The 12,285-nt window shown below is 44.0% G+C and overlaps 5 gene segments (V, D, J or C); all 5 read left to right on the top strand.

Annotated features, from left to right (window-relative positions):
• Nucleotides 1-556: 556 nt before the first annotated feature.
• LOC133462207 (T cell receptor alpha variable 36/delta variable 7-like) lies at nucleotides 557-1,052 on the top strand. The segment is given in 2 exon segments: nucleotides 557-640; nucleotides 748-1,052. Coding segments are annotated over 2 exon segments (366 nt in total).
• A 269-nt stretch (nucleotides 1,053-1,321) lies between these two features.
• Nucleotides 1,322-8,669, top strand: LOC133462206 (T cell receptor beta variable 3-1-like). The segment is given in 2 exon segments: nucleotides 1,322-1,483; nucleotides 8,281-8,669. Coding segments are annotated over 2 exon segments (483 nt in total).
• On the top strand, nucleotides 3,578-4,154 carry LOC133462815 (T cell receptor alpha variable 20-like). The segment is given in 2 exon segments: nucleotides 3,578-3,673; nucleotides 3,781-4,154. Coding segments are annotated over 2 exon segments (435 nt in total).
• LOC133462814 (T cell receptor beta variable 12-5-like) lies at nucleotides 4,349-4,984 on the top strand. The segment is given in 2 exon segments: nucleotides 4,349-4,516; nucleotides 4,596-4,984. Coding segments are annotated over 2 exon segments (483 nt in total).
• A 1,624-nt stretch (nucleotides 8,670-10,293) lies between the features above and the next one.
• Nucleotides 10,294-10,892, top strand: LOC133462205 (T cell receptor alpha variable 20-like). The segment is given in 2 exon segments: nucleotides 10,294-10,411; nucleotides 10,519-10,892. Coding segments are annotated over 2 exon segments (435 nt in total).
• The last annotated feature ends 1,393 nt before the right edge of the window (nucleotides 10,893-12,285 follow it).

Here is a 12,285-nt window from a genome sequence, read left to right as displayed (position 1 = left end):
GATCAGCTGGAGCCTATTCAGCAAATTACTTGGACATCCTGCTAACAACACATTACAGTAATCTAGTCTAGTCTACAAACACATGAACTAGTTTTTCTGCATCCCTCTGCGAGAGGATTTTCCTAATCTTTGCAATATTACGTTCATTGCTATGCTGATGATACACAGCTCTATTTGTCTATGAAGCCAGAAGAAACAGAACTGTTACCACACAATACCAAAAGTACGTATGTACGTTTTTGTACTTTCATTTGTCATGTGATCACCAGTAGAGGAGCTGGAAGGATGGAATAACATGAAAAGGTGAATCCCCATCCTCCTTTAACTCTTCCTTTCTTCCATGCGTTGTAGATTGTGTAAAGTTGGACCAGGGTTTGTGTTTCCATCCAGGTATTTGTTATTTTAATTATCTCCAGCAGGGGGCAGTATGTCTGTAGTTTACACATGTAGTTTAGATAAACAAGTCATTGAAGCCCCGCCCACCTAGAAATTTTCCTGATGACTAAATATGCCCACAGGCGAAAAGTGAGTAATCAGTAGATGTGTGCACAAGTCAGCAATAAAAAATTGATTAGAGTCATGAAACTCTACATGATCATCACCGTCTTCTACACAACCTTTGACTTCATCCAGGTTTCAGGTAAACAACCAAATGTTGTTTTCAAGCTGAGCTTCATCTTCATCTCCATCCTTGAAAGTATCTTGTTTGTATTTTGTAATGTGTCTTAGTTGATGCCGTTTCCACAGGTTCCTCCCTCAGTGACAAAGTCCACCAGAATCCAGCTGAGATGTTCCTAAAATCTGGAGAGACCGCCAACATCAACTGTTCACACAGTATCGACAGCTACAACCGAATCCTCTGGTACAAACAATCAGACGGACGCCTGCAGCTCCTCGGATACATGGTGGGGGGTTCTGGAAATCCAGAAAGTGGAGTGAACGTGAAGATCACAGGAGATGCAAGTAAAGGAAAAATCTGCACGTTAACGATTGAAGAAGTCAGCAGTGCAGTTTACTTCTGTGCTGCTAGTCTCCACAGTGAAACATCTTAGAGCTCCTCAATACAAAAACCTCCTCACAGCCCTTCTGCACCTGCAACCAAACCAGGATGTGGTCTCTGATTACAATCAGGACTGGAATGGGAGGTTCTGACTGGAGAGTGGTGCCTTTAACCCCACCTGCTTTGGCTCTCAGACCAACTATTCCTCTTTCACAAATGTAGATTTTCACTCCAGCAGGTGGAGACAGACCTCAACAATTGTAATGAATCAACACAGTTGTTGTTCTTCCTTGTTAGCTGCAGCAGCGATGCAGACGTCTCTGAGACTCCTGCTCTGACAACGACACCATCAAAGGTTTCATCTGCTGGTGGAACAAACAGGACCTGAAATGGGAGCTGGATGCAGAGCCTCAAACTCCAACTCCTTCAACATCACATTCATCATCTGCATGTTAATGTTCTTGTATTTCCCAGGAAATAAAAGTAAGGAACAAAGATTGTGGAGGAAGATCAAGGCAAGTTAACATTCACTACTGTTAAAACTCTCTCTGATGCTCCACAGGCGCCTCTGACACCAAACGGGTCAACCAAACTCCTCCTGCCATCTTCAAGAGAGATGGTGAATCTGTGGACAGTGAGATCAAATGTTCACATGAAATACAAAACTATGATGTAATTCTGTGGTACAAACAGGACAAACATGGAGCTCTGAAGTTGCTGGGAAATCTGAATGGGAAATTTCAAAATCCTGAAGAAGATATGAAGGGAAAAATCAGTTTTGACGGAGATGGTCAGAAGCAGTCCAGCCTCACAGTTTCTGACCTGAAACTGAACGACAGCGCCGTGTATTTCTGTGCTGCTAAACTACACAGTGCTGCAGATTCCCTCAAAGTCTCTACAAAAACCTCAATTTATCTGTTTGACTGGCAGATGAGACCTTCAGACTCCTGAACACCTGCAGCAGACACCAGCTACACCGACACTCTTAAGACTCTGTCAACAGTTTTAACCTCTATGATAAGACACGACGGATGATTGAAGTAAAACTTGCTGATGTGATGTACATTTTACTAGTACCATCTCCATGGTACCATGTTACAATAGTACCAGGATGAGAAAAAAGACCAGATGTGATATATTATATTACCTTTGCTGATTTTGGTAAATCATTTGATCATCCGTTCTTTAGATCAGAAGAGGGTCTGCTACAGTGTTCTGCAAGGCTCAGTGCTAGGCCCAATCTTGTTCAGGTTATACATGCAGCCCTTGGGAAGTATAATCCAGAATCACAGCATCACTGTTTAATTCAATTTCAATTCAATTTTATTTGTATAGCGTCTAATACAACAGATGTTGTCTGTAGACGCTTTCCAGAGACCCAGAACATGAACAAAAACCCCCAAGCAATTATTACATAAACACTGGCAGGTAAAAACTCCCCTAGTGGGAGAAAAGCCTTAAGCCAAACAGTGGCAAGAAAAACTCCCCTTTAGGAGGGAAGAAACCTGGACCAGGACCTGGATCATAAGGGGGGACCCTCCTGCCGAAGGCCAGACTGGTGGAGTCGGGGACGTCAGCGGCACACAGTAGGCAGGTGGAAGCAGCAGCAGGATGACCAGAAGGGGGGGGGGGGGGGGCGCAGGCCTGAACGCAGCTCCTGGAGCTCCGGCCGGCAAACATGCACAAAAGAGAAAAAAGGGGGGCCGGCACAAGAAACTACAGGAGTGATGGACAAAAATGTTAGCTATGAGATACTTATAATAAATAAAAATGGTAATGGAGAAGAGAGGATACTACGAGTTTACTCTAGGAACTACGAGTAAACCTGCACTCCGAGAACAGAGAGCTCTGCCAAGAACATAAGGCACTATCAGGTCTTGCAAATAATGCGGAGCTAAGCCGTTTCGGACTTTATACGCAAGTAATACAATTTTAAATTGGATTCTGAATTTTACAGGTAGCCAATGGAGCGACGCTAACACTGGAGAGACGTGGTCTCTCCTGCTGATTCCTGTCAGTACTCGTGCTGCTGCATTTTGCATCAGCTGGAGTCTATTCAGCAAATTACGTGGACATCCTGCTAATAACGCATTACAGTAATCTAGCCTAGAAGATACAAACGCATGAACTAGTTTTTCTGCATCACTCTGCGAGAGGATTTTCCTAATCTTTGCAATATTACGTTCATTGCTATGCTGATGATACGCAGCTTTGTTTTTCTATGAAGCCAGAAGAAACACAACTGTTACCACACAATACCAAAAGTACACACGTTTTTGTACTTTCATTTGTCATGCGATCACCAGTAGAGCAGCTGGAAGGATGGAATAACATGTACAGGTGAATCCCCGCCCTCCTGCAACTCTTCCTTTATTCCATGTGTTGTAGATGGTGTAACGTTCGACCAGGGTTTGTGTTTCCATCCAGGTATTTGTTATTTTAATTATCTCCAGCAGGGGGCAGTATGTCTGTAGTTCAGATAAACAAGGTATTAATGTCCCGCCCACCTAGAAACTGTTTCCTGATGACTAAATATGTCCACAGATGAAAAGTTAGTAATAAGTAGATGTGTGTACAAGTCAGAGATAAAAACAACGTGTTTGATTGGAGTCATGAAACTCTACATGATCATCACCGTCTTCTACACAACCTTTGACTTCATCCAGGTTTCAGGTACACAACCAAATGTTGTTTTCAAGCTGAAATTTGTCTTCATTTCCATCCTTGACAGCTTCTGGGTTGTATTTTGTAATGTGTCTTAGTTGATGGCGTTTCCACAGGTTCCTCTCTCAGTGACAAAGTCCACCAGAATCCAGCTGAGATGTTCCTAAAATCTGGACAAACCGCCGACATTCACTGTTCACACAGTATCGACAACTATAATGTAATACTGTGGTACAAACAATCAGACGGACGCCTGCAGCTCCTCGGAAACATGCTGGAGGGTTCTGGAAATCCAGAAAGTGGAGTGAAAGTGAAGATCACAGGAAATGCAAATAAAGGAAAAACCTGCACGTTAACGATTGAAGAAGTCAGCAGTGCAGTTTACTTCTGTGCTGCTAGTCTCCACAGTGAAACATCTCAGAGCTCCTCAATACAAAAACCTCCTCACAGCCCTTCTGCACCTGCAACCAAACCAGGATGTGGTCTCTGATTACAATCAGGACTGGAATGGGAGGTTCTGACTGGAGAGTGGGGCCTTTAACCCCACCTGCTTTGGCTCTCGGACCAACTATTCCTCTTCTACAAACGTAGATTTTCACTCCAGCAGGTGGAGACAGACCTCAACAATTGTAATGAATCAACACAGTTGTGGTTCTTCCTTGTTAGCTGCAGCAGCGATGCAGACGTCTCTGAGACTCCTGCTCTGACAACGACACCATCAAAGGTTTCATCTGCTGGTGGAACAAACAGGACCTGAAATGGGAGCTGGATGCAGAGCCTCAAACTCCAACTCCTTCAACATCACATGCATCATCTGCATGTTATTGTTCTTCTATTTCCCAGGAAATAGAAGTAAGGAACAAAGATTGTGCAGGAAGATCACAGCAAGTTAAAATTTCCAGCTCTTAAAACTCTCTCTGCTGCTCCACAGGCGCCTCTGACACCAAACGGGTAGACCAAACTCCTCCTGCCATCTTCAAGAGGGATGGTGAATCTGTGGACAGTGAAATCAAATGTTCACATGAAATACAATACCATGATGTAATTCTGTGGTACAAACAGGACAAACATGGAGCTCTGAAGTTGCTGGGATATCTGAACCTGGGAAACAAATATCCTGAAGAAGATGTGAAGGGGAAAATCAGCTTTGATGGAAATGGTCAAACGCAGTCCAGCCTCACAGTTTCTGACCTGAAACTGAACGACAGTGCCGTGTATTTCTGTGCTGCTAAACTACACAGTGCTGCAGATTCCCTCAAAGTCTCTACAAAAACCTCAATTCATCTGTTTGACTGTCAGACGAGACCTGCAGACTCCTGAACACCTGCAGCAGACACCAGCTACACCGACACTCTGAAGACTCTGTCAACAGTTTTCACCTCTATGATAAAACACGACAGATGATTGAAGTAAAACTTGCTGATGTGATGTACATTAATAGTAACTTCTCTGGTACCAGGATGAGAAAAAAGACCGGATTTGAAATATTAAGTAAACACTGCTGATTTTGGAAAAACACTTGATCGTCTGTTCTTCGGAACAGACGAGGATCTGCTATGGTGTTCCTCAGGGTTCAGTGCTAGAGCCAATCTTGTTCAGTTTATACATGCAGCCCTTGGGAAGTTTAATCCAGAATCACGGCATCAATGTTCATTGCTGATGATACGCAGCTCTATTTGTCTATGAAGCCAGAAGAAACAGAACTGTTAGCTAAACTTCAGGCATGTCTTAGGGACATCAAGGACTGGATGTACACAAATTGTATGTATATAAGCTCTGACAAAACAGAGGTTATTAGTTTTGGTCCCAAACACCTCAGGAAGCGATTAGATAGTGTTGCAATGGCCTCCAGTGATACTGTAAGAATCCTTGGAGTCATTTTGATCAGGATTTGTGGTTTAAACATCATATTAATCGGGTTTGTGAAGCAGCGTTTTTCCATCTCCGTCTTGTGAAGCAGTGTTTTTCTATCTCCAAAATATCGCAAAGATTAGGAACATCATCTCCAAAAAATCCAAAAAATAAACCACAAAAAATCCCATTCAAATATCTGTGTTCATAGTGTGTTAGGGTCAGTATACATAGCTCCAGCTACAGGACCAGACTAGAGCAGCTGGTCTGAAACAGAGCTTCATCCTAGATATGCTGCTATAGAGCTACGCTGCAGGGGGAAGCCAACATGATCCACTGGGCATTACCCCTCACCCTTCCTTCTCTTTCCTTTCTTCCAATCAACCCTCAGTTATTAATTAGAAGTATCTCATCACCATAATTGTTCTCCATTTTTCTTGTAGTTTGTTGTGCTGGTCTGCCCCCTCCTTTTCTCTTCTGTGCACGTCTGCAGGCCAGAGCTTCAGGAGCTGCATGCTGACCTGCAGTCCCCCCCTCTGATCATCCCACTGCTGCTTCCACCTGTCTGTATAGATGTCTGTTTGATTCCTGCTGACATCCTGACCTGAAGTTCCGCCCACTATAACCACCTCAGTGTCTGTTGTCGACATTACTGTATATAGTTGTTACGTGCCACAGAGGTAGGATTCTCTGTGGCTCTGCATTTCTCTTCCACCTTCTCCTCCCCTCCCTACCACTCATTCTCTGCAGGTGAGGTCCATAACCAGCAGCCATTCACCACCCATCTCTCATTGGCCAGCCTCTGGTTCCCTGTCTCTGCCCTCCACCAATCATCTCCACCTGTACCCTCCACCAATCATCTCCACCTGTGCCCTCCTCCAATCAACTCCACCTGTGCCCTATAAAAGGGCTGATTGCCAGTTCCTTCTGGCTCTCTCTCTGATAGCAAGTTGATGGCTGCTTGCTAGAGTCCAGAAGCACACCCTGCTGTTATTGTTCTGCTAAATATTCTGGTGTATATGCCCTGCCTTGGGACAGGTAAGACGGGGGCCCCTATACACAGGCATCACGTAGTTAGAATCTATGTTTAGTCACATTAGGTAAGGGATGGTTGCCACTACTGTATTTTTGTCCCACTGGTTAGTGTAGTTAGGCAGACAGGCTTTTAGTTTCCTTATTAGACAGTTAGATAGAACTGTGTATTTCCTTAGCTGCTTAATTTGTTATTTTGGCAACATCCACGTCCCCTGGCAGTGGCATACTTTTGTTTTGTTACTTGGTACATTTGTAAATATTGTAAATATCTTGCTGGAGTGTAAGTAAAATCAAGCACACCAGTTAAAAACTGTGTTGTCTCCGTTATTTGCACCTTTTAATGCTTGGGTTCCCTACTGGTTTAAATGTCATGCTATGTGACCCTTGGTCTTAACACCTGTACATGGCCTGACCAGGGGTTTCGTAACAATAGTCATGCCTGTAGTTCACCAGTTAGCCATTGTGTCTGTGTCTCTCATTTCTCTGTTCTTCATTCTCTCTATCTGCTCTCCCTTTTCCTGCTCTGCCCAGCTGGTCTTCAGCAGGAGGTTCCCTCCTTAAGATCCAGATCCAGGCTTTATGTATAAATAAAATAAAATTGAATTGAAAAAAGAAAAGCCCATCAAGACTCCGCCCACCTAAACACCACTTCCTGGTACAGAAATATGAGCAAAAATGAAAAGTGATTAATCAATAGACATGAATACAAGACAGCACCAACAAAGATGGTTTTAAGTTTAATCATGAAACTCTACATGATCATGGTGGTTTTCACCATAACCTCAGACTTCCGAAAGGTTTCAGGTAAACAACCAAATCTGTTTTTATTTTCTACCATCTTCTATTCATAGTGTAATTTAAGGAATTTCTTGATTTCTGTGTTGCACTTTGCTTGTTGTTGATGCCGTTTCCACAGGTTCCTCTCTCAGTGACAAAGTCCACCAGAATCCAGCTGAGATGTTCCTAAAATCAGGAGAAACTGCTGACATCAACTGTTCACACAGTATCGACAGCTACGACCGAATCTTCTGGTACAAACAATCGGACGGACGCCTGCAGATCCTCGGATACATGTACGGAACCAGTCCGTTTCCAGAAAGTGGAGTGAAAGTGAAGATCACAGGAGATGCAAATAAAGGAAAAACCTGCACGTTAACGATTGAAGAAGTCAGCAGTGCAGTTTACTTCTGTGCTGCTAGTCTCCACAGTTAAACATCTCAGAGCTCCTCATTACAAAAACCTCCTCACAGCCCTTCTGCACCTGCAACCAAACCAGGATGTGGTCTCTGATTACAATCAGGACTGGAATGGGAGGTTCTGACTGGAGAGTGGTGCCTTTAACCCCACCTGCTTTGGCTCTCAGACCAACTATTCCTCTTTCACAAACGTAGATTTTCCCTCCAGCAGGTGGAGACAGACCTCAACAATTGTAACGAATCAACACAGTTGTTGTTCTTCCTTGTTGCTGCAGCAGCGATGCAGACGTCTCTGAGACTCCTGCTCTGACAACGACACCATCAAAGGTTTCATCTGCTGGTGGAACAAACAGGACCTGAAATGGGAGCTGGATGCAGAGCCTCAAACTCAAACTCCTTCAACATCACATTCATCATCTGCATGTTATTGTTCTTGTATTTCCCAGGAAATAAAAGTAAGGAACAAAGATTCTGGAGGAAGATCAAGGCAAGTTAACAATTCCTACTCTTAAAAATATTTCTGCTGCTCCACAGGCGCCTCTGACACCAAACGGGTCGACCAAACTCCTCCTGCCATCTTCAAGAGAGATGGTGAATCTGTGGACAGTGAGATCAAATGTTCACATGAAATACAAAGTTATCAAGTCATTCTGTGGTACAAACAGGACAAACACGGAGCTCTGAAGTTGCTGGGATATCTGAACATGAAATTTCCAAATCCTGAAGAGGATGTGAAGGGAAAAATCAGCTTTGACGGAGATGGTCAAAAGCAGTCCAGCCTCACAGTTTCTAACCTGAAACTGAACGACAGTGCCGTGTATTTCTGTGCTGCTAGTCAACACAGTGCTGCAGATTCCCACAAAGTCTCTACAAAAACCTCAGTTTATCTGTTTGACTGGCAGACGAGACCTTCAGACTCCTGAACACCTGCAGCAGACACCAGCTACACCGACACTCTGAAGACTCTGTCAACAGTTTTCATCTCTATGTTAAAACGGGACAGATGATTGAAGTAAAACGTGCTGATGTGATGTACTTTAATAGTACCATCTCCATGGTACCATGTTACAATAGTAGCAGGCTGATAAAAAATGACCAGATGTGAGATATTAAATTACCTTTTCTGATTTTGGTTAATCATTTGATCATCCGTTCTTTAGAACAGACGAGGATCTACTATGGTGTTCCTCAGGGTTCAGTGCTAGGCCCAATCTTGTTCAGATTACACATGCAGCCCTTGAGAAGTATAATCCAGAATCATAGCATCACTGTTCAATTCAATTTCAATTTCATTAGGGGCACCGGGACCGCAGGCCAGCACGCAGCTCCCGGCATGTGTGCAAGTTCCGGCTTGCACACATGCACAAAAGAGAAAAAAGGGGGCCAGCACAAGAAACTATAGGATCAATGGACAAAAATTATAGCTATGAGATACTTAGAATAACTAAAAATGGAAATGGAGAAGAAGGGTGAGAAGCACCGCCCAGCGGATCATGTCGGTGCCCCCCTGCAGCATAGACCTATAGCAGCATATCTACCACGAAGCTATATTTAAGACTAACTATTATAGTCTTATTCTATAGCTGCAACTATGACTACTGACTCTAACACACTAGAGTTTACACTACCTAGAGATTTACCAACACCAGCTAGAGGTTTACTAAACACTAACTATAGGCTTTACTAAACAGAAAGGTTTTAAGTTTAGTTTTAAAGGTAACCCAGATTGGAAGTTGGTTCCATAGTAGTGGTACCTGATAGCAGAACGCCCGCCCTCCAAATCTACATTTGGATACTCTAGGAACTACGAGTAAACCTGCACTCTGAGAGCAGAGAGCTCTGCCAGGAACATAAGGCACTATCAGGTCTTGCAAATAATGTGGAGCTAGGCCGTTTCGGGCTTTATAAGCAAGTAATACAATTTTAAATTGGATTCTGAATTTCACGGGTAGCCAATGGAGCGACGCTAACACTGGAGAGACGTGGTCTCTCCTGCTGATTCCTGTCAGCACTCGCGCTGCTGCATTTTGGATCAGCTGGAGCCTATTCAGCAAATTACTTGGACATCCTGCTAATAACACATTACAGTAATCAAGTCTAGAAGATACAAACGCATGAACTATTTTTTCTGCATCACTCTGCGAGAAGATTTTCCTAATCTTTGCAATATTACGTTCATTGCTATGCTGATGATACGCAGCTCTATTTGTCTATGAAGCCAGAAGAAACACAGCTGTTACCACACAATACCAAACACAATACACGTTTTTGTACTTTCATTTGTCATGTGATCACCAGTAGAGCAGCTGGAAGGATGGAATAACATGTAAAGGTGAATCCCCGCCCTCCTGCAACTCTTCCTTTCTTCCATGTGTTGTAGATTGTGTAACATTCGACCAGGGTTTGTGTTGTCATCCACGTATTTGTTATTTGAATCATCTCCAGCAGGGGGCAGTATGTCTGTAGTTCAGATAAACAAGGTATTAATGTCCGCCCACGTAGAAACTGTTTCCTGATGACTAAATATGTCCACAGATGAAAAGTTAGTAATCAGTAGATGTGTGTACAAGTCAGAGATAAAAAACAACGTGTTTGATTGGAGTCATGAAACTCTACATGATCATCACCGTCTTCTACACAACCTTTGACTTCATCCAGGTTTCAGGTAAACAACCAAATGTTGTTTTCAAGCTGAGCTTCGTCTTCATCTCCATCCTTGAAAGTATCTTGTTTGTATTTTGTAATGTGGCTTAGTTGATGTCGTTTCCACAGGTTCCTCTCTCAGTGACAAAGTCCACCAGAATCCAGCTGAGATGTTCCTAAAATCTGGACAAACCGCCGACATCCACTGTTCACACAGTATCGACAACTATAATGTAATACTGTGGTACAAACAATCAGACGGACGCCTGCAGCTCCTCGGATACATGCAGGAGAGTTTTGGAAAACCAGAAATTGGAGTGAAAGTGAAGATCACAGGAGATGCAAATAAAGGAAAAACCTGCACGTTAAAGATTGAAGAAGTCAGCAGTGCAGTTTACTTCTGTGCTGCTAGTCTCCACAGTGAAACATCTCAGAGCTCCTCAATACAAAAACCTCCTCACAGCCCTTCTGCACCTGCAACCAAACCAGGATGTGGTCTCTGATTACAGTCAGGACTGGAATGGGAGGTTGTGACTGGAGAGTGGTGCCTTTAACCCCACCTGCTTTGGCTCTCAGACCAAACATCCATCCATCAAGGACAGCATGGAGACCGGGGCTCTGACTGGGAAAGACTTGCAGCCTGACAGAGATGTGAGAAGTGGGAACAGCTGAACAACTGCTCCTCATTTCAGGAATATTTGTCCAGTAGGTGGTGCTGGAGCTCCAGAAATACTCCAACTAGCAGCTTTAAAAAGGAGCGGAGGAGGTTTAGAAGATGCAGAGATTTCAGACCCCCTCAAGTTACAGGAGATCATCATGCCAGCAATAATCTTTTCATTTTGTCTCATGGGTAATCACTTTGATCATTAAGAACCCCTTTTCATTCAAAGGTTTAGCACATTTAACTTGTGTTCCTTCTTCCCAGGTCTGTGTCTGGGGGTTGAAGTCAACCAAACACCTCCAGCAGCTTTGAGAAGTCCTGGAGACCAAGTCCAGCTGGTCTGCAGCCACAAGAAGAGCGACTACACGCTCATGCAGTGGTACCAGAAACTCCCTGGAGACCCGGCTCTGAAGAGAATCGGACATCTGAATTACGACAAATCAGAAAATGAGAAGCCGTTTGAAAAGGACTTTAAAATCACCGGAGATTTGAGCGGAGAGAGAGCGCAGAACGCGTCTCTGTTCATGGTCGACCTGAAGACTGAACACACCGCCGTTTACTACCAGTGTTGGGGGTAACGCGTTACAAAAGTAACGCAATTACAGTAATGTATTACTATTTGCTGTAACGCAGTAATATAACGCATTACTAATAAATTTTCGGTAATATTTTACTCGTTACAATCTAAGTAACGCGCGTTACAACGCATTTTAACCCGTTTAGCTATTGTTTTTTAAAGAATTCACCAACACCGCGTCCGCGAGACATCCCGACAACAGAAAAAAGCGTTGGGAACGCGGCGCGGCGGAACGTAGCGCCGCTGGACACTGTTTGTGTGGGGACTGTTCAGTGAGCAGAGCCGGCAGGGAAAAGTCAACAGTGCGGCGTGTCCGCGTGTAACTTAAATCTACCATGGTCTCAGCGTTAGGGCTCGCCCCCTTATTAATATATGGGCTTTATACATTTATTAAATATATATGAGCGCGGAGTCGGCGAGGAGCTGCGCGCGGCGAGGACACGAGCCGGGCTCACAGTCAGTCGCGCTGTGAGAGCGGATTTATGGTTCCGCGTTAAATCGACGCAGAGCTTTCGCCGTAGGGTACGCAGTAGTTTGCGTAACCCACGGCGTATGGCCTGCGTTGGTGTAACGCGGAACCATAAATCAGCCTTAAACCACACCTGCAGCCCATCAGGAGGAGAGGTTGATTGCTGGTTCGTTTTGTTAACTTTAAGAG

The sequence above is a fragment of the Cololabis saira genome, chromosome 16 (assembly GCF_033807715.1).
Source record: "Cololabis saira isolate AMF1-May2022 chromosome 16, fColSai1.1, whole genome shotgun sequence".
Lineage (NCBI taxonomy): Eukaryota > Metazoa > Chordata > Actinopteri > Beloniformes > Belonidae > Cololabis > Cololabis saira.
This window is presented reverse-complemented; position numbering and strand designations above follow the sequence as displayed.